The sequence below is a fragment of the Protopterus annectens genome, chromosome 12.part0 (genome assembly GCF_019279795.1).
Source record: "Protopterus annectens isolate FY-2018-M chromosome 12.part0, PAN1.0, whole genome shotgun sequence".
In the NCBI taxonomy this organism is placed as follows: domain Eukaryota; kingdom Metazoa; phylum Chordata; order Ceratodontiformes; family Protopteridae; genus Protopterus; species Protopterus annectens.
In genome coordinates this window covers 1,361,247,488-1,361,269,368 of record NC_056746.1, presented here as the reverse complement: position 1 = coordinate 1,361,269,368, position 21,881 = coordinate 1,361,247,488, and the positions used below count along the sequence as shown (strand labels likewise).

The window sequence follows — 21,881 nt, the reverse complement described above, 5'->3', positions numbered from 1 at the left end:
TTTGATTTGGTGCCCATATGCCCTGAATGCATCTTCCTGCCATGTGGGCCCCCCAGGCATAATCTGATGCATCTGTTGTTAAGGTTTGACTGGCAGGGGGTAGAGTGAAGGGCCATCCCATGTTTTGGCGACAGGCCTTTACCCACCATAGAAACTCCTGTTGCAGGCAGGGGATGAGAGGAATCATTGTTTCCAGACTGTGTGAATGTTGACTCCATAAACTTTTTAGGTACCATTGAAGTTTCCTCATATGCAGTCTTGCATATGGAATTAGTAGGATGCAGGATGCCATGAAGCCCAGAACCTGCAGAATTTGTCTTGCAGAAGACTGGGTTTTTGTTGCCATCAGTTTGAAGTAAGTAGTCAGTTGCCTTTGTTTGTCTGGCATGAGGTAAGCCATCTGGGCAGTTGTATTCAAGCTTGCACCCAGGAATGTTATCTTTTGAGAGGGTACCAGTTGTGATTTCTTTTTGTTTATTGTGTACCCTAGACATGTTAGAATCCTTTTCACAAATTCCAGGTGTTGTAGAAGTGTCCTTGTTCTCTGCTTGAATGAAACAGTCATCCAAGTAAGGATATATTTGAATACTTCTTTGTCTGCAAAATGCAATTACTGGTGCCAGGCACTTTGTAAAGACCCTGGGCGCAGTAGATAAGCCAAAGGGCAGTGCAGAAAATTGGTAATGCAGTAAGCCAGCCTTGAATCTGAGGTATCTTCTGCACAACTGTCTTATTGGGACATGCAGGTATGCCTCTTTTAGGTCCAAAGTCACTATCCAAGCATTCTTGCCCAGCATGGGTAGAAGCTGTTGCAAAGTGAGCATTTTGAATTTTGGAATGTCCAGGTATGTGTTCAAAATCGATAAATCCAGTATTGGCCGCCAGGCCTTGTCCTTTCTGGGTACCAAGAACAGTCTTGAGTAAAAACCTTGTCCTTTTTCCTGTTCTGGTACTGTCTGAATGGCCCTCATATCCATGAGGGACGTAACCTGTTTCTGTGCCTCTGCCCATTGTTTTTTTGGCAGACCTGGCCAACCATTTGTCATTGGCAGAGTGTGGAAATGGAATCTGTATCCCTGTGATACGATGTTTAGTACCCACTTGTCCTGGGTTATTAACTGCCAATTTTGAGCAAAAAGTGCCAATTTTCCCCCTATGGGTGCTGCCAAAAGATAAGTGCTTGGTGTAGGCAGAGGGAAGTCATTGGGATTGCTTTCTGTAGGTTTGCGCTTTATCTCCTCCAGATTTGGAGGTGGATGCGCCCCATTGCTTTGACCTGTATGAGTCTTGAGCCTGGTACCTGGAACCCTTAGGGCATCTGGATTTGCCCCTTTGAGCTCTGTCTGACACAGGAAAGGACCAAATTTTTGTATGCCATTGTCTACCGAATCTTGGTGGCTGCACTTGTAAGAAATCTTTAACAGTTTGCATAGACTTAGCTTTGTCTTCCATTTTCTTTAAAACCTCTTCTGCCTTAATACCAAACAGAGAATCATGCTGTAAAGGTGCATCTAGCAATTTAGCTTTAACATGATCAGGCAAATTTTGTTCTTTTAACCAGGCATGCCTCCTTATCACAGATCCAGTAACTGCGGTCCTGCAGGAGGCCTCTAAAGAATCAAAACCACATTGCAAAGTATGCTTTCCAACTTGTTCAGCTGCATGCAATAATTCCTGCAGTTCCTTATTTTCTGCACATTCTGAAATCAACATAGTTTTCTGTTTCAGTAATCCCATAACATGTTGTTGGTACTTAAGCATATGAAACTGACAGTTTAAGGCCCTGATTGCCAAGGTTGCAGATGTATAGACCTTTTTTTCCCCCATCTGTCCAGTGCCCTTGAATCTCTGTCGGAGGGGGTAGGGTTTTTTGCTGTTGAGGCCTTAACTCCTTTTGGACCCTGTGAAATAGTTTCAGGATTAGCAGCAGGGTTTCTAAATAAAAAATTATGAGAGTCAGGGACCCTGTAATACCTTTCAGGCTTACTGGGAGCTGGGGGTAAGGAGTCAGTGGTCAGGCTTGACTCCGAAAACACATCACTCACAATGTCTAAAACAGGGGGAATGGCTAAAGGCTTGTGCTGAGGGAGAAGAAGGAAATCCCTGAGCCTCTTTTTTGATTCTGAGAAGTCTTGACTCTCCCAGTGAAAATGCTCCCTCAAACTATGCAAGGTTTCTCCAAATGAATAATCCTCAGGAGGAGATGCAGATGGAATAGACTCCTCAGCATCAGAATCCTCATAGGGAGGTAAAGATAATTCCTGATCAGAAGAGGAATTAGAAGAAATAGAAACCTGATCTGAAGATTCATAGTCAGTGTCTTGCCTAGGCCTCTTATCTGGAGGGGGATGGGTACCCCTGATGAAGTTAATAAGGTCTTCAGCCATTTTGATAATCTGTTATTTAGGCATAGAGGCCTGTGCACGTGGCTCAGGCATTGTTTTGTTAGTTTTAGAAGGTGTCTTTGCCTTTGGATTTGCAGCTTTCGTCTGTTTGATATAAAAATGTTGAGGTCTGAATACACCCTCAGAAGCCGGTGCCTGCTCAGCGGCTCCAGACCCATCCGAGGAAGATACATCCATCGGTCCAATACCTTGAGTATCTTGCGGCATGCCAGACTCCATATGGGTGTCGGTAGAGGCCTGCGACTCGAAGGTAGTGGGTATCAGGGGCTGCGAAAGTGCCTCACTGAGTACCGGCGAACTGGAAAATGGCTTAGGAGAAGCTTCGTTGTTGGTTTTGGATCTCGACTACCTTTCTCTGTCATTTTCTTTGCGTTTTTTTATGTACTCCGGTAGTCGGATTGCTATCCAAGGATATTTCTGGGTAGTTAAATCTGTTTCCAAAATACTTAAGATGCAAAAATATACCGACGCTTAATAGCACAAAACCGACAACCAGGCATGTTGTGATCACGGCCTAGGCAAGGAATACAGTATAAATGGAAATCCTTATGAGGTATTTGCTTCCCACAAGTAATACAATTATTAACTTTTTCTGACATCAGTAAAAAGCAAGAAAAAAGTTTCCCCAACAGGGTACTTAGCTTTAGTGAAGACTTCGGTTCTGAAACTCAAATGCGAATATTTCAGTAGTCGGCCGACCGGCACTTGCGAAATGCTTCTGCTTCGGGCACTGCGTGGCAAGAAAGACTGGAGAAAATGGCGTCGGCTGCATGTTTTATACCCCTGACGACCTGACATCATGGAAGAGAAAACAGCAACCGACTCAGGACCCAAGACTTTGGAATTCAGGCCGACTGAAGGCAACCTGCCAGCAGATTACCCTAATGTAGTGACTGTAACAGTGAAACATGAAGAACATCATACAGTCAATAAATGCCCTCAGTGTGATGGAGTGACTGAACAGGAGGAAGTAAGAACTAAGCATTTCTCCCCCACTTTGAACCTGAGGAATCTCATGTGGTCTTGATGAGTTGGGTTGTTGAGGCAGACATCCTTTTAATCCACGGTGAATAACAGGGCCCCCCCAACAAAGTGAGCACAGCAGACCCTTTATTGTATGTTCACTGATTTTCAAGAACTTGATCCATTTGGATACAGAGAGTAGCTAGTCTTTCCTGGAAATTAACAACAGCTTGAAGTCCAATACTATCCCTTTCTGTCTAGTGAGGACTGGCTCCACTGAAGTCCACTGAACTACAGGCTATCTGTTGCTCTACAACCTCTGACATTTAATATGTCTGTGGTGAAGGGATCACTGACATTCCATAAATTGGTGAAATAGAAAATACTCCTGCCCTGTAACCCTGAGACACAATGGTTCTTACTCACCTGTCCAATGTCAGGCTGAAACAACTTTTTTTAAAGTACATCACCCTGCTGCCCAACAGGGAGACATGAGGGAAAGAAGAGGGAGAGAGGGATGGGGCATAGTCAGTCTTACCTGGAGGTCTCTTGGGCAGGAGGGGTTTTCCATAGATTCCATTGCCATATTGCCCTCCTTCCTCTTCTACCATAGCACAACAGACCTACTTTCTTCTCAAATGCTCTGTTCTGTTTACACTGCTATTGCTTAGTCAGCTAGTTAATTCTATTCTTCAGAAATGGGGATGAAAGAGTTTCTTAATCATTTCTAAAGTTTTACCTACCTATCTTTTCCAGGCACTTAAAACTTCCTTAGAGGGTGACCAAAACATATATTTTTTTCTATTGGCACATCACTCAGCTATCTCTCTGGCAAGGGCTACAGTGTGACCCAGTCATGCCTTGGCAGCACTATCTTTATGCCTGCAAAGTTGCTGTAAGTTTTCCCCTGCATCATATGCACACTTTACTGCATGCTTGCCAAACTTGAAGGATGCTCAGGAAAACTTTGCTGCTATATCCTTCATTTCCATATCTAGGATATCAGCTACAATGTCCTCTATTTGTCTGACGATCTCAACCTAATATTAAATCATATGCATTGGCAACTAACAACACTTGGGTGGTTAGGGTATAGACATTTTTCTCAAAGTAGTCCAAGAACATGCTGTTCTTATTATTTGTGTGTTTAATCCTGGAATCAGCATGAACCTCTATCAGACTCCAAGCAGAATACAGCTAGGTCTACCACATGGTTCTTGTACAACTACTTAAAATCCACTTTGACCCTGTACTAGCCATTCCACTTTTTTTTGGAGCAGATGGCTGACAGTCAAGTATTAAAGATGCCAATTTGAAAGCATCAGTGGCAGGAAGGATAGGTGGTATCAGCTAATTCTACAGAGGGTAATTACTACTTGTTAATCTACATTATCAGCTTGCAAAACAAGTTATACTTTCCAGCTATTGTAAGTGGAATAGTTTAATCTCTACAGAGCGCATCATTGTTCTCCTTTAGCTGTAATATACTCGACAATAATGGATCATTTATTAAATATATAATGTATTGAAAAAAGAGTGTCACAGGCTGGTTTATCCATTTTGGGAGGGAGCTTGTCTGAACTGGTACTGCTGTTGGTTCCTATAGAAGCTAGGAGAGTATACTAGGAGCATGTGGGTCAAGCCACACATAGGGATTGCCAAACAACACTTGACATTGTGGTCATTATGATGCATGTGGCAAGCAAACATGTGCCAAAGCAGGATCAAAAGCAATCTACCAGCCTCAGTGGGAAGTGCATTACAAGGGCAAAAGGAAGCATTGGGGACATCAGGGGAAAGAACCTGTTGTTTTGATGAACGGTGGCTGCCCTTCTTGGAAAAGGAGATAAATAGGGGGAGGTGATGGTCAACAGGAAGTAAAACGACTGAAAAAATCAGAACTATACAGAAAACTCCAGTCATGGCAAAGCTTTCCTTGCCTAAATGTCTACAACACTTGCCACGATCAAAAACCCACAAAATGATGGCAACTCACCCTGGCAGTTGGGTCCATAGTAGCCAGGTGCACAGCTGTCACATGAAATGCCTTGAAAGTTTGGTTTGCAGACACAACGTCTCAACACAGCATCTCGACGACAAGCATTGTCTACAGTCCCTGTAACATTGCATTCACAATCTGTATAGGAAAAAAAATATATAAAGCAAACCGTCACGCATTTATCAGACTGATGCCACATTACTCATCTTGCAATAGCGAACTGTCAACAGCCTAGCAGCACGTGTTTAAGTGAAGCCCATGCCCACTTTGTCCAGACACTGATCTCTGCTCATACTATGAGTTTTAATCCACCCTCATCAAGAACTGCTCAGTTCCAATTTTAAAAATAAGAAGGGTGCTTCCCTCCAGTCCCTATTACAGAACAGTCACCCCCTACTGATTATGGTCTCTTAGGAAATGAAATGGTTTGGATATCTGCTGCACTTTAGCTTTTGTTTCAGAAGGCAACATACTGTGATCAGTTTAAAATAATGGTGAATAAATATGCCTAGAAGTATGCAGAACTGAATATTATTTCATTCATACAAAATAAGCACTGGGATATATAGGTCTGACAGCTACAGCTTAATCAGAACACTGTTAGTTAAACAGATTTAGAAGAACTCATTTAATTCAAAGCTGAATATGAACTCAAAACAGTCAATGAAAACCAATATAACTACAAATCTTTATTTGGTTATGTCAGGAAGTTAAGAGCTAATATCTATCAATATTCAGGGCTAGTCCACAGCAATGCTGCCCACTCTGACCGATAGAAAGAAGTAGTGTCCTAAATGACAAATTTAGAGTAAATTGTACCCTACCCACAGTTTTAGCTACTCCACAGTTTCCACAGGCCTTGCTCCCCCTTTAATTACTATGGAACAACTCCGTTCAGCCTTCAAAATCTAAGAAATGGGAACCATGATGACATAGTCTATATGAACCCGAACTTTACCTTTTTAATCTAAGCCTGTTTACTGGGAAGATTACTATAAATATTATCCTATGTGATTACACTGAAAACAAGAGAAACAGAATAAAGGTGAAAGTTCATATAAAGTAACCTATCATCATTTGATCTCTCCTACTTAGAAAAGGAAAGAACGTTACTATAATAATTTCCTTACAACAAAATTAAAGTCCAAAATTGTACTACTTTAATGAATGTGAAACAGAAATATAATAAATTAGTCTTGTAGTTGATAAAGAGGTTAAAGTTGCAAGCTGTAGTTCCTGATGTTAAAGGGTTTGATTCCCTTAACCCTCATTTACCTACTATGTGACCTTGAGAAAATAACTTAACAAGAAATCGCTCCTGGGTCACCTCTGAAAAGGGACCAATAGTAGGCCTACTTGGTTAACAAATGGGATTATTAATAAATAAATAGCCAAGCTAACTGGAATATTTGGGGATCTATGATATAAAAGATGAACTATCTAGTACTGTGGAAGATTGAAGTTTGGCAACCACTTGTCACAAGATTAATTTTCAAAGCCTGGAGTGTCAAACCCTGTCACATCCATCTACATGTGTGTGTGTGTGTGTATGTGTTCATAATGCCCTTCATATGGCACTTTGCATGACAAATCAAGTACATATTTCAGAAGAACAGTGCCTGTGCTTATAATAGTAGGGTCAGACTATCATGAGGTCAAGGGAGGGAATACTGTAGTTTCACTCACTGACAATTGCTCCAGCAGGAAGCGTGCCCTCTCCTCCAGGATAGATCACAGCTGTGGGAATAAAAGATAAAGACATTTAATCACTTTCTCAAAGCAAAGATTATATGTTACTTTTTTATTTGCTACCTATAGGTGTATCTGCATGACCAATGTCAGCTGACACATACTAACATAGAGGAAACATTTGATTTGCAGACTTCGATATCATTGCAACCCTCAAAAGAAACACAGCATTATTAAAAAAGTGTTAAGTGTTGAGTTTTACTCTAAGGATCTCTGCTTAAAACTTTCATCATAGTTCAACTGTCCTGCATATGCATTATGAAACGGGTAACTTTCAAATGGTAGTTGAAACCACTGTTAATCAGTGATAGCAACTTCAGTGTCTGGGAATTGTACTGCAGAAACACAAACTTTAATTTCCCTAAGACTAAAAATAGCTAGGTAAATCTATCTCACTTACGGTAGCAATCTGGGAAGCCATGATAACCCCCTGCACACATGTGACAGTTTTCTCCGGTATAATTTGGTTTACAGTAACAGCGACCAGTCAGATCTTCGCAGGTTCCATCAGTGAATTGGGAGTCACAGTTACAACCTGCAACAAAAGCAAATCAGTTTTCAAAAATGAAAATGCTACAGAGAAGGCCTTTTAATCAAAACTCATCTATCTCAGTGTTTTCAGCAAATACGGAGTGAAATAGCATACATCTAATCAGTTAAAGACTAACACAGGGTCAAGTAGTCAATAAAACATTCCTTCTTTCAGGCTTCAGTCTTTTTGGGCTCATTATAAGAAAAAGAACTGAATTTTTATATGATGCAGCTAAATTTATATCAGATGGAAATGTGTAATGGGGAGGGGGCTTTTTGCTTTATTTTAAAAGTGGAATTAACCACTTGTCAAATCAAAATAATGTGGTTCTGGTGCTTTATATGTGCCACTTCCACATACTGGAGATTTACTCATAGGTTCTTAGGTTCACAGGTGTTTACTAGTCTAACGACCACAGGGGCCTTTTTAAGCCCAGCCATGCATCCCAAATCTCTGACAAGTTCTGATACCCTTGATAAGTGTAAGCATGGGCCTGGGAAATGAACCAGTTTGCATCAGAGACATAGGTGCCAAGCCAGGGAAGAATTTCCCATTTCCCATCCAATTGTCCAAGCTGCACTTGAATTGGGTGAGGAGGAACTCTGCTTCACATGGATGGGGAGCCTGTTCCATAGACGGGGTAGTCTCTGGGAAACATACCTATCTCTCCAGCAGGTCCTATTTATATCACAGGCAAGGTTTAAGTCTTTAGAATGTGTAATTCTGGCACCGTATGTTTTGTGGATATGCATGAGATCCATCAAAGTGGGATGTGACAATGCCCTGTGTGCCAGGCATAGATCTCCCCTCAAAAGCCTGTAGGAGACAGAATACAGGGATAGGGCCTTGAGGCGGTCTGCATAGGACATATTACCTACATCCTGTATTCTTTTAGTGAGGAACCTCTGTGGACGTTCCAGTTGTTGGATATGCCTGGTTAGGTACATACCAAAGGGGGCATTGTACTCAATGATAGGTCTGATGAATGCCGAATACAGTGGGACAATGACTTTAGATGCCATACCTTTGTGTACAAGTTGTGCAGCATGGAATGATTTCCTCACCACTGTAGACATGTGAAGATCCAAGGCTAGCTTACTATCTATGTGTGTCCCTAAGTCCCTGACTGCTGGGTCAACCCTAACGGGTGTGTTGTCAATATGATAGTTACCAGGGATGGATGACTTCCCAAAGGATACTATTATGCATTTCTTGGCATTTAGTTTTAGTCCATGGCTCTGACACCAGTTGTTTGTCTGTGTCAGCCCCTCCTGGAGAACATTTGTGACAGTGTGAGATTCAGTGACAATTTGCAATCATTTGCAAATTTAGTCAGCCAGAGACCACTGACATTGGCCTTGACTTCTGAGAAGTAAATGCCAAAAAGGAGTGGTCCAAGGACGATACCTGAGGGACTCCACTTGTGACTGGTCTCTTTGTAGAGGTGAACTCCCAAATTCTAACTTCCTAGGTCCTGTCTGTGAGCCAGCTGGATATCTACTGGGTGACATACGGGTTTGTACCAAACCTCTTGAGTTTGTCAACAATGCCTGAGTGGGGTATTGTGTTAAATGTCTTGGCCAGGTCAAGGTAGGCAGTGTGAATGATTTTGCCCTCATCCAGTGCTTTGGTGACCTTCTCAAAGAAGTCCACCAGGTTAAGTAGGCATGATCTGCCCTTGACGAAATCAAACTGGGCTGGGTCCAGCGTCGGGAGGTTTACTATATCTCTATTGATCATCTCCATGATAATTCTTTCCATGGTTTTACATATAAGACTAGTGAGACTTATGGGTCTGTAGTTTCCAGGGTCTGTAGATGGCCCACCTTTGTGTAGAGGGATGACTGTTGCATTTCTCCATTCATGAGGCATGAAGCCTGTTTGGAGGCTACAGTTAAATAGTATTTCCAGAGGCCCTGATAGGTCATGCTTCATGCCATTTAGAAGGCATCCTGGGATATTGTCTGAGCTCATTGGTGCAGTGTTTTTGGTCTTAGAGAGAGCATTAAGGACCTGTTCCCTAGTGATAGCAGGGGGAGTTATATTAGATGGTATTTCCTGTGGGAAGGTTGAGGGGGAGAGAGAGGGGTAAAGTTGGATCAGAATTTATCAGCCAGTAGGTTTGCTATATCTTCTGGCTCAGTATAGGTGGCTCCATTAACAACGAGCTATGCACACAATTGTGTACTGCTTTTGAGGTTGTGGACATAGCTAAAGAATGCTTTGTGGCTGTCCTTGGCCTGGGAGGCCAAACTTACCTCAAATTTGGCTTTGGTAGACTTTATTTGCCCTCTGAGTTGTTTGTTCAGTTTGGTGAGAGTGCTTCTATCCTGCTGGGTGCTGCACCTCCTAATTTTTGCCAAGACTTTCTTCCTCCTGTTACACATGTGATTGATTTTGTGATTCCACCAGGGTGGCTTGTTTTTTGAGTTAGTTCTATACTTCTTCAGCTATTAACATGCTTGCACAGGGTTTCTGTGAACAGTTCTTCATTGGCAGATGTATTCTCAAGGTTTAAAGGGGCTTGAAATTTTGCCAGGTTCTCAGTTAATAGCAGGAAGTTAGCCTTAGAATAGTTCCTGAATATTCCTGGTTTAGCTGGGGGTCCAGGTTTTATTTTTACTTCAAAGGAGACCATTTTGTGGCCTGACCTTACCAGGGAAGGCATTATGGTAGGGGGTGTGCAGCACTCTCCCACATTAGAATTGATAGGGAGTTTTTTTGAAACACAAAACATTGAACAAACTCACCTGTGATTACCATTAATTGACACTAAAATCATCACAAAAGGTAACTGCAAATGTAAACCAATAGGTTGCAGTTGCAATTATGAAAAGTAAAACAGGAAAGCAGCTTTTTACATGGTGGACTCTGCCCCCCTAATTAAATATACTAACGTCAGGGTCACTCAAACTTAAAAAGGGGCAAAAAACATTGAATTATGTAATGGCTGATATAATAAACTTCGACCATTACATAATTTAACAAACTGTATCAGGGATGGAAAACACCACCATTTCACCAAGTAATGAAATGCATGCAGCGATAACTCGTATAGTGCTCATTTAAATATACAACTTTGGGAATAAATACTTTATAATAAGAGCAGCTGTGGCTATCCAACCACTTGGCTTTACCCTTCTGTAAAAATGAGTTTAACAGTTTAACCTTCACTGTTAAAACAATTACATACTACAATTTCATCATCCACTTATTAACCAGTTAATCATTTTAAAAGACTCTACCAACAATTTAATGTATTACAATACATACAAATGTGACAATATAAGTATTTACATGGAAAGTATTGAGAATGGTTTACTATCAATATTGCAAAAGGCTAAATAATTTCCATTCGCAATGTCAAAGTAAACCATTAAAATCGGAATCTCGACCACGTCACAATGTCGACCCAAATGATCGACTAATTTGAGTCGACATTGCCATCGAAAACATCACATGATATTCGTATAGGAGCTTATGTAAGTCAAACTCCTATATGACATATCACGTTTTTGCAGGGGGCAAGCCCCCTTGCCCCCCCCACCCCTTGATAATAAGATATTCCAACTCTGAGATCGCACTACAGTGGGGATATGGATGAATTTCCAATCCCCACTGTACTGCGATCTCTGTACAGCTTGTCGAATACACTTATGCAAATGCACTACTGCATACACTATGACTTTCGGCAGCATATGTGCTGTCAGATTGTCATTTGCACAAATAATAATAAAGCACTGATAATACTGCATGAATATCCTCATGATAAAAATACAAACATATTACTTATAGTACTGTTTGCTGTTCTGCTTCATCATAAGCTGTGTAAATATTAAACTTCCTTATTATAGCACTGACATGAAAGCCACATGAAGTCTCAATACGGAGAAATGGGAACACAGATTATGCTCCACATAAGGACTTTTTTGCCTTCATCTAATCTGCCCACTTCCCTAACCTGGAAATTCTATATAAGTGAACAACACATTTTTCGATCCCTCATAGTAAATGCCTTATGTTTATTCCATGCGTTATATTAGCTTGTTGATAGAAGTGTATAAAGCAGTCTACATATTGTCCATTCCTCCATTCCCTCTCACTTTTTATCCACTTGTCTGATGCCCACTTCACTACCTCTGTAATGGTACAACTGTGTACAACATACGCAGTCAGACACACACTACATCTGGTTAAAACTGCATTCACTGATTTGGAATGGAACGCCATGCAATTTAATCAGCTTTTTTTAAAGAAATAAAAATCACCTGGTTAGATTTAAAACTTCTAACCTGCAGGAAATGCTGAGCCAGCGCTAGTTTATTCTCCTCTTTGTTTGGACTACAGACTTAACAGATTTTAATCAAATCTGGAAACAGTAAAGGATCTTCACACAGATAGCAGACAAAAGAAAACCCAATTTTTCTTTCCATAACATGTAAGTGATCTCAGAGTTTTTTCTATTTGCCTGTGTGTCACCAGAAATTGCTTGAATGATCAAAGATCATAGAAAGACAGTGGTAGTTAGACTAAAGTAATCTCCAATTACTGATAAGATCAGGATAATTTTCCTTTAACTACTGTTTTTCTGTTGCTATATAATTAAAATATTTTGCTATTTTCTGTGTAAGTTTTATTAAATATGGTAGTTTTATTAGTCAACTACAAATACTTGTGTCTGGTGATTTACGCATTAGTACACATTTTATTGGCAAAGTACAATTGCTGGCATCCTCCTTTTAAAGTATGACTGTTTTAGACATAGCTACTAAATAAGTACACAACGGTTGGCTCTGTGGCTGAATGGACAAATTGTGTGCTTGCTGTGTTAGTATGATCTAGCTGGAGGCAGCATTATTATAAAGACAGGAAAGGGGATGCTAGCAAAGAACAGGCATCATTACCCCTTCTTGGAAATATTGTCAGTGAGAGAGAGAGAGAGAGCATGTGTGTGTATGTGCAAAGTAGTTTTAGACAATGCTCAGTTACTGTTAAAATTGTACTGGAAGGTACTGTGCAAGCCAGGTGGATAAAACCCTGAGAAGCTAGTCATATTCAGTGTAAGGCTTAGTAAGGTGTGTCAGGTACTGGTCACAATCTGGTGCAGTAGTGCATACCTGCCATGCGCTCTTACAGCCAGTCGCCACTCACATATTAACTGGTGGTAAGTGCTGCAGACTTTATCTGATTATCTTCCTGTCTATCTACCTGTCTAGGAGAGGAGGAAAATAAAACGGTAAAACAGTAATAGCAAGCTTGAAACAATTATTACAGAAAGCGGTGAATATAAAGACACCCTAACTACAACGATTTATCCAGCATTACAGACAGAAAAATAGTACGAGAAAATAATACAATATATAGACATTAATAAGGTGCAGTGAGAGTGGAGAGGGACATGCACAAGAATGAAGGGGTACACCAGGACTGGGACAATTACATAAAGTCTTACAGCACAAGAATGAAAGGGTACACCAGGACTGGTACAATTACATAAAAGTTTTACAGTACAAGAATGAAGGGGTACACCAGGAATGGAACAATTACATAAAGTCTTACAGCACAAGAATGAAGGGGTAACACCAGGACTGGGACAATTACATAAAGTCTTACAGCACAAGAATGAAGGGGTACACCAGGACTGGGACAATTACATAAAGTCTTACAGCACAAGAATGAAGGGGTGCATCAGGAATGGTACAATTACATAAAGTCTTACAGCACAAGAATGAAGGGGTAACACCAGGACTGGGACAATTACATAAAGTCTTACAGCACAAGAATGAAGGGGTACACCAGGACTGGTACAATTACATAAAGTCTCACAGCACAAGAATGAAGGGGTACACCAGGACTGGGACAATTACATAAAGTCTTACAGCACAAGAATGAAGGGGTACACCAGGACTGGTACAATTACATAAAGTCTCTCATCACAAGAATGAAGGGGTACACCAGGACTGGTATGGCTATATAAAGTCTTACAGCACAAGAATGATGGGGTACACCAGGAATGGTACAATTACAAAAGTTTTACAGCACAAGAATGAAGGGGTACACCAGGACTGGTACAATTACATAAAAGTCTTACAGCACAGGAATGAAGGGGTACACCAGGACTGGTACAATTACATAAAAGTCTTACAGCACAAGAATGAAGGGGTACACCAGGACTGGTACAATTACATAAAGTCTTACAGCACAAGAATGAAGGGGTACATCAGGACTGGTACAATTACATAAAGTCTTACAACAGAAGAATAAAGGGGTTCATTAGGACTGGTAAGGTTACATAAAGTCTTAGGGCAGATGTCTTGGTGCACCTTGGTTGCTGTAGCATAGACTAGATTCAGGCATCCTGAATCTAGTTTTGTTTGTATAACCTGAGCACTAATCCAGGCCATCTGTTTTGGAGAAGGTTCCCCTGCACCCTAGTGGCAGAAGTGTGCAGTTAGAACTTGCCTGATTGAAGACTGCTGGAACAGGGCTCAGTTTTGAGCTTTCTTACTGGTTAATTGGGTAAGTTGTTTAAATCAGTTTGCTCGTTTTCTATTGTTATATAAAAAATGCACTTTATTCATCTGCTTTTACTGTACTTGTGTTTCTTCCTACTTTATTACTGTATTTTGCTTTTGCTGCTTGTTCTTAAAAGTACTTAATTGCATTTATTTTGCTGCATTTATTACTGCTTGTTAGTAGCCTGATTAAATTGTAACTGTTATTCTAAGTATTTTATTGAAGCCCTTGGGCTTCAGACCAGTTGTTTTACATTAAGAAGGTTTGTGGTCTGCACTGTTGTGACAGGACAGGTAGCTTACATCCTTCTAAGTTGGGAGTTGCTGATTGAAGGCTTAGTGTCTGTTATTCTAAATGTGTATTAGTTCTGGTTTAAGCACTTGGGCTTTGGGCCAGTTATTTTACATTAAAAAGGTGTGGTCTGCACTCTTGTGGGAGGAAAGGGTTGATTCTGCCCTTCTGAGCTGCGAGTTTCTGGTTAAAGGCTTATTGTGCCTGCTTATTTGAACTGTTTTTTTCTGAAATTAGTACGCCTTGTCTGTTGTACCATAGACTAAATTCAGATCTGCAGAATCAACTTTGTTTGTATAACTTGAGCAGTAATCCAGACCATATTTTTTGGAGAAGGTTCCCCTGCACCCTAGTGGCAGGAGTGTGCAGTTAGAACTTGTCTGATCGAAGACTGCTGGAAAGGGGCTCAGTTTTTAGCTTTTTTATTGGTTAATTGGTTAATTTGTTTAAATTAGTTTGCTCATTTGCTACTGTCATATTAAAAAAAAAAAATATATATATATATATATATATATATATATATATATATATATATATATATATATATATATATATATATACACTATGCATCGCCGCTTAGCTAGGGTTAAACTATTCCTGGTGCCATAAAGTGTGCTCTTCAAATTTTCCCTTAGAATTAGCCAGATTTTTAGTTTTAGCACTAAAATATGTTTCTTTGAGCTCAGCACTTGTTCGGAACTCATTGTAAGCACTAAATAAGCTACAAATTACTACAGCACTCAGCTTTCCTCACTTGTCTAGAGGAAAACAGTTTTTAGTACTTAATAAATAGCACCTATCCAGGCATGTCTAAGGGTCAGCTCCTGGTGTCTTCTCCTGTCTACCTGATGAATCTGGGCATCTTGGGGCAATGCAGCAATTGCCTCATGTACACAGACAACCCTCTCCTCCTACCACCCAACACTACAACCTGTGAGAGATGCACTTATATAGCCAGACTATAAGCAAAGCTCTCTTCACCCAAGACTGGACTAGAGAGTCAAGAGGAGAAGGTAAACACTTGCACCACACCACACTCATCACATAGTCCCTCAAAATCTGCACCACCAAAACACACACACATACACGAAGCACACACCTACATTTGTGGAGGCTCAATAAAAATCTGCTCAAGCAACAGAGACCTCCAAAGCAGAAACGCAAGTAACCTCCACCCCCAACACAACCCAAATGACACATAGCCCACAAACTCAGTGTGCCATTCAACCACAGCCCATAAGGCATAACAACGTACCCAACACTCTAGTCATAGGTGACTTTATAGTCAGGCACACTGATGTTCCACTCACCAGGCTAAACAAGGAGAAAGTTACTGTCAGCTGCCTGTCAGGTGCAAGGATCCGCCACATAATGCACGCACTAAGGTCACTCCTCAACAAGTACAAATATGACTCTGTCATTGTCCATGTTGGTGTGAATGATCTGAGACATACCTCCCTGAACTACATGAAAAGAGACATGGAGGAGCTCCCCGATCTTGTAGCCCAGGCAGATATGACCCTAACACTGAGTAGCATCCTGCCATCACCCAGAATACCACAGTACAAGGACAAAATGATTGACTTCAACAATTGGCTAAGCTTCTGGTGTCATTCTAAGCAGATCCAGAATCTGCATGGGATGACATGATCGCCAGACCACGATGCTTTGCCAGAGCTGGCCTGCACCTGTCACCCTTGGGATTTCAGATACTGGCTAAGGCTCTTGTCACCCCTTATAGTGCCTTTTTTTAGGCAAGGTTCAAATGACAAATTCACCACCTTAACAGGTACAAGCAAGCAAAATCTGAGGGTAATGCTACTCAATGCTAGAAGTCTAAACCTCAAAATGCATTCATTCGAGGCACTCCTTAAAATGGAGAACATAGACATCTGTGCAGTGGCAGAGACCTGGTTCAAGGCTCCAGAGAGCACCCCTGCATTACCAAGCTATAATTCATACCACACCTTTTGGCCACCTAACCTGGACCAAAACACTAAAAGCAGAGGCATGTCTATATTCATTAAGGATATCCACACCTCCAGGCTAGTTGCTCAGCATAATGCATCCAAGATTATCCAAGTGCAACTAACTCCGGGCAAGACCACAATCCAAACTGTAAACTTGCTACAGATCCCCCACCATTCCCCAGGATTCCCACTCCTCATTTCTTGATACTCTGGAAAATATTAGGGTACAACCCAACACTCTAATAATGGGCAATTTCAACTATCCCACCATTAACTGGAAAAACTACTCATGTACCAACTCTTTTGCTCAACGTTTTCTGGAATTCATAAATTCTAATGCCTTGGATCAACTTATCCACACCCCCACCAGGGGCAGAAATATCCTAGACCTGGTCATTACCAACATGGGTGACTGGTGTTAAACACCAGAGGTCAATTCCTTGTTGGTCATATCCGGCCACAAGCTAATCACCGTAGACCTCCACATCCCGGCTCCACCCCCCATTAGGGAAACCACCATAACAAATTTCTCCAAAGCCAACTTCATGCTTCTTAAGACAGAAGTGGCAAACTAAATGACACCCATGCAGATGGACAACAGAGGTACAACTGCTGAATCCTACACAAATGCACTTTATAAGCACTTACACAAGTGCATGGATCATGCTATCCCTAACAGAACCAGGATGCTATCCTCCAAAAAAAGGAAGCCAATCTGGTGGTCCCCTGCCATAAACAAACTCTACAACAGAAGAAAGAAACTGTGCAAAAAGAGTAAAATCCCATGACTGGAGGAACTCCCTGGTCAGCCTCAGTAAGAAGCCGAGATCCCTCATAAAATCCTCCAAAGCTAGTTACAAAAACAAAATAAATCGCCACTGATTCTAAAGACAACCACAAAGCATTCTATAGCTATGTCAAGAATCTCAAAGGCAACAGTCAGATCTACTCTGAGTTACAGCACAATGGCACTAAATATACAGAATCAACTGATATTGCCAACACCCTGACAGACAGGTTCAGTGCTAACTTTACCTCCCTCTCACCCCCTAAAGGGCCCATCTCTATACTGGAAGAATGCAAAGTTCTTGTAATCACTGCTGCACAGGTAAAAACCTCTCCAAAGCCAAGAACACAGCATCCATGGGACCTGACAACATCCCAGGCTATGTTCTACACAAACTGCAGAATGAACTGGCACCCCACCTAAGCACCTGGTGAATCTGGGCATACTGGGGCAATGCAGCAATTGCCTCATGTACACAGACAACCCTCTCCTCCTACCACCCAACACTACAACCTGTGAGAGATGCACTTACATAGCCAAAATGGAAGCAAAGCTCTCTCCACCCAAGATTGTGCTAAACAGTCAAGAGGAGAAGGTTAACACCCACACTACACCTCAAGCAACACATAGCCCTTCTAAACCCGCACCACCAACACCCACATATAGCAACACTAAATCCACATATGCAGAGGCCCTTAACTGTAACCTGCCCAAGCAACAAAGACCTCTGAAGCTGAAACGCAAACAAACACCAATCACAACCAGTGTGTCACATAGTTCACAACACCAGTGTGCCACCCAGCAACAGCCCCTAAGGCAAGACAATGTACCTAACACTTTAGTCACAGGTGACTCTATAGTCCGGAACACTGATGTCCCTCTCACCAGGTTGAATAAGGAGAAAATTACAGTCAGCTGCCTGTCGGGTGCCAGGATCCGCCACATAACGCATGCACTCAAGTCACTCCACAACAAGTACAAATATGACTCTGTCATTGTCCATGTTGGAGTGAATGACTTGAGACGTACCTCCCTGGACTACATGAAAAGAGACATGGAAGAGCTCTCGGATCATGTGGCCCAGGCAGGTATGGCCCTAGCCCTGAGTAGCATCCTGCCTTCGCCCAGAATGATACCACAATATAAGGATAAAATGATTGACTTCAACAATTGGCTAAGCTTACTGTCTGCCTGGGATAACATGATTGACAGACCACGATGCTTTGCCAGAGATGGTCTGCACCTGTCGCCCCTGGGATTCAGGTTACTGGCTAAGGCTCTTGCCACCCCTATAGTGCCTTTTTTAGGCAAACTTCAAAGGACAAAACCACCACCGTAACAGGTACAAGCATGCAAAATCTGAAGGTAATGCTACTCAATGCTAGAAGTCTAAACCTCAAAATGTACTCTCTCGAGGCACTCCTAAAAATGGAGAACATCGATACCTGTGCAGTAACTGAGACCTGGTTCAAGGCTCCAGAGAGCACTCCTGCAATACCAGGCTACAACTCTTACCACACTTTTCAGCCACCAAACCAGGACCGAAACACTAAAGGTGGAGTGTCAATATTCACCAAGGATATTCACACCACCAGGCTAGTTGGCCAACACAATGTGTCTGAAATTCTCCAAGTGCAGCTAACACTAGGTAAGACTGCAATCCAAATTGTAGCTTGCTACAGATCCCCCACCATACCCCAAGATTCTCACTACACCTTTCTAAACATACTGGAAAATATTAAGATAGAACCAAACACCCTAATACTGGGTGATTTTAACTACCCTGTCATTAACTGGGAAAACTACTCATGTCCCAACACCTTTGCGCAACGGTTCTTGGAATTCATAAATTCCAATGCCCTGGATCAACTAATCCATAGTCCCACCAGGGGCTCCAATATCCTAGACCTGGTCATTACCAACATGGGAAATCGATGCTCCATACCTATGGTCACCCCCTCGTTAGTCAGGTCTGACCATAAGCTAATCACCCTTAACATCCACATCCCACCCCCACCCCCCAGTAAAGAAACCACCATAAAAAACTTCTCCAAAGCCAACTTCATGCTACTCAAGTCAGAAGTGACAAACTTCATGACACCCATGCAAATGAGAACTGAAAGTTCAACTGCTGAATCCTACATTAAGGCACTGTACGAGCACATCCACTCATGCATGAATCGTGCCATCCCAAATAGAACCAAAATGCTCTCATCTAAAAAAAGGAAGCCAATCTGGTGGTCCCCTGCCATAAACAAACTTTACAACAAAAGGAAGAAACTTTTGCAGAAAAGAGGAAAATCCCAGGATGCAAAAAACTCCCTTACTAGCCTCAGTAAGAAACTAAGATGCCTCAAAAAATCCTCCAAAGCTAGTTATGAAAATAAAATTGCCAAAGATTCCAAAGACAAACACAAAGCATTCTATAACTATGTCAAGAATCTAAATGGCAATGCTCAGATCTGCTCTGAGTTAAAACAGAATGGCATTAAATATACTGATCCGAAGGATATTGCCAATATCCTGGCAGATCGATTCAGTGCCAACTAAACCCCCCTCTCACCCCCTAAATGGCCCATCTCAATACCAGAAGATTGCCAAATTCTGGTAATAACGGCCACACAGGTACAAAACGCACTCTCTAAAGCCAAGAATACAGCATCCATGGGACCAGATGACATCCCGGGCTGTGTACTACATGAACTACAATATGAACTGGCACCTCACCTAAGTGTCATGTTTAATCATAGCCTCACCTCAGGTTTCGTGCCCACTGAGTGGTGCACAGCTACAGTTATCCCAATCCACAAGGGGAGATCTACCTTGGATCCCGGAAACTACCGTCCCATCAGTCTGACAAGCCTTATCTGCAAGGCCATGGAGCGTATTATCACGGAACTTATAAACAAAGACATTGGCAACCTTCAAACACTGGACCCCACCCAGTTTGGGTTTGTGAAGGGCCGATCTTGTCTCCTGAACCTGATTGACTTCTTTGAATCAGTCTCCAGAGCCATGGACAAGGGTAAGGTGGTCCACACAGCCTATCTAGACCTTGCCAAGGCCTTTGACACCATCCCCAACTCTGGAATCATAGATAAACTTACTAAGTTGGGCATTAATCCCTATGTCACCCAATGGGTTGCTAAATGGCTTACTGATAGAACCCACACTGTAAAAGTAGCCGACTCCAAATCCAGCTCCAGACAAGTGACAAGTGGAGTACCTCAGGGTACAGTCCTGGTGCCGCTCTTGTTTGGCATCTACTTCTCTGAAGTACAGGTCAACACTAAGGGACTCTGGCTAACAAAGTTTGCAGATGACTGCAAACTGGGAGCCATTATTGAATCCCCAAATGATGTGGATACTCTACAAAAGGGCCTTACAGAAACAGATGCTTGGTGCCAGAGCCATGGGCTCAAGCTCAATGCCAAGAAATGTATTGTTATCCCTTTGGGAAAAACATGTATCCATGAATTACCATATAGGTGGCAGTACACTAAACACAGAAAGTGTGATAAGAGACTTAGGGACACAGGTGGACAGTGGTCTCACCTTCGATAACCACATCGCCACAACAGTCAGGAAATCCTTCTATGTGGCACACCTCATCACGAAGGGCTTTTCATCCAGAAAAAGGAGGTCATTGTCCCATTGTACTCATCCCTCATTAGACCCATTATAGAATACAACGCCCCATTTGGTATGTACCTCTCAAGACATCTGCAACAACTGGAAAGGCCTCAGAAATACCTCACTAAAAGAATCACAGGCCTAAAGCAGATGCCCTACACTGACCGCCTTAAAAAACTCCAGCTATACTCTGTCATATCGTCTACTCAGAGGCGATCTCTGCTTAACATACAAGGCCATGTCAAACCCACAGCTGTTGGACATGCTACACTTAAAGAAATCCCAATCCCTCAGAGCTACACGCTCCAGGGATCTAAACCTTGTCATCACAATAAACAAAACATGCTGGAGGGATAGGTTCCTGACCCAGAGACTCCCCAGACTCTGGAATAGATTGCCCATACATGTCAAGCAGAGTGCCTCTTTGGACCTCTTCAAGAGGAACCTTGACGATTGGATGGGAGAAAGGAAATTCACCCCAGGGATCACGTCAGTCGCCCTGCTAGACAGGGGTCCAGGAAAGTAAATAATGTGGGAAGAAATAGCCAGGGAATTGTTATGGCTAGGCTTGTATAGGCCCTAGGGCTGATAGCCTAGTACCAACCTATGAACCTATGAACCATGTTCTATCATAGCCTCACCTGAAGCTTTGTGCCCACTGAATGGCGCACAGCTACAGTTATCCCACTCCACAAAGCGGGAGCCACTACGGACCCCAGGAACTACCACCCCATTAGCCTAATGAGCCTGGTCTGCAAGGCCATGGAAGATATCATCATGGATCTTATACACAAAGACATTGGTAATCTCCAAACTCTGTACCTCACCCAGTTTGGGTTTGTAAAAGGCAGATCATGTCTCCTAAACCTGATATACTTCTTTGAAGCAGTCACCAAAGCCATAGACGAGGGTAGGTGGCTCACACAGCCTATCTAGATCTCACCAAGGCTTTTGATACCATCCCCCACTCTGGAATTATAGATAAACTCACTAAACTAGGTATAAATCCCCATGTCACAAGCTGGGTTGCCAACTG

General features: G+C 42.1%; 1 protein-coding gene across 1 annotated transcript in view; it reads right to left on the bottom strand.

The window, feature by feature from the left end:
- LAMA5 (laminin subunit alpha 5) overlaps nt 1–21,881 on the bottom strand; it is a 1,615,491-nt gene that overhangs the window by 975,701 nt on the left and 617,909 nt on the right. The window contains exons 10-12 of the mRNA XM_044090412.1: nt 7,517–7,651; nt 7,054–7,104; nt 5,365–5,505 (exon numbers count right to left, since the gene is read on the bottom strand). Coding sequence (XP_043946347.1) covers nt 5,365–5,505; nt 7,054–7,104; nt 7,517–7,651 — 327 coding nt within the window. The remainder of the gene's footprint in view (nt 1–5,364; nt 5,506–7,053; nt 7,105–7,516; nt 7,652–21,881) is intronic.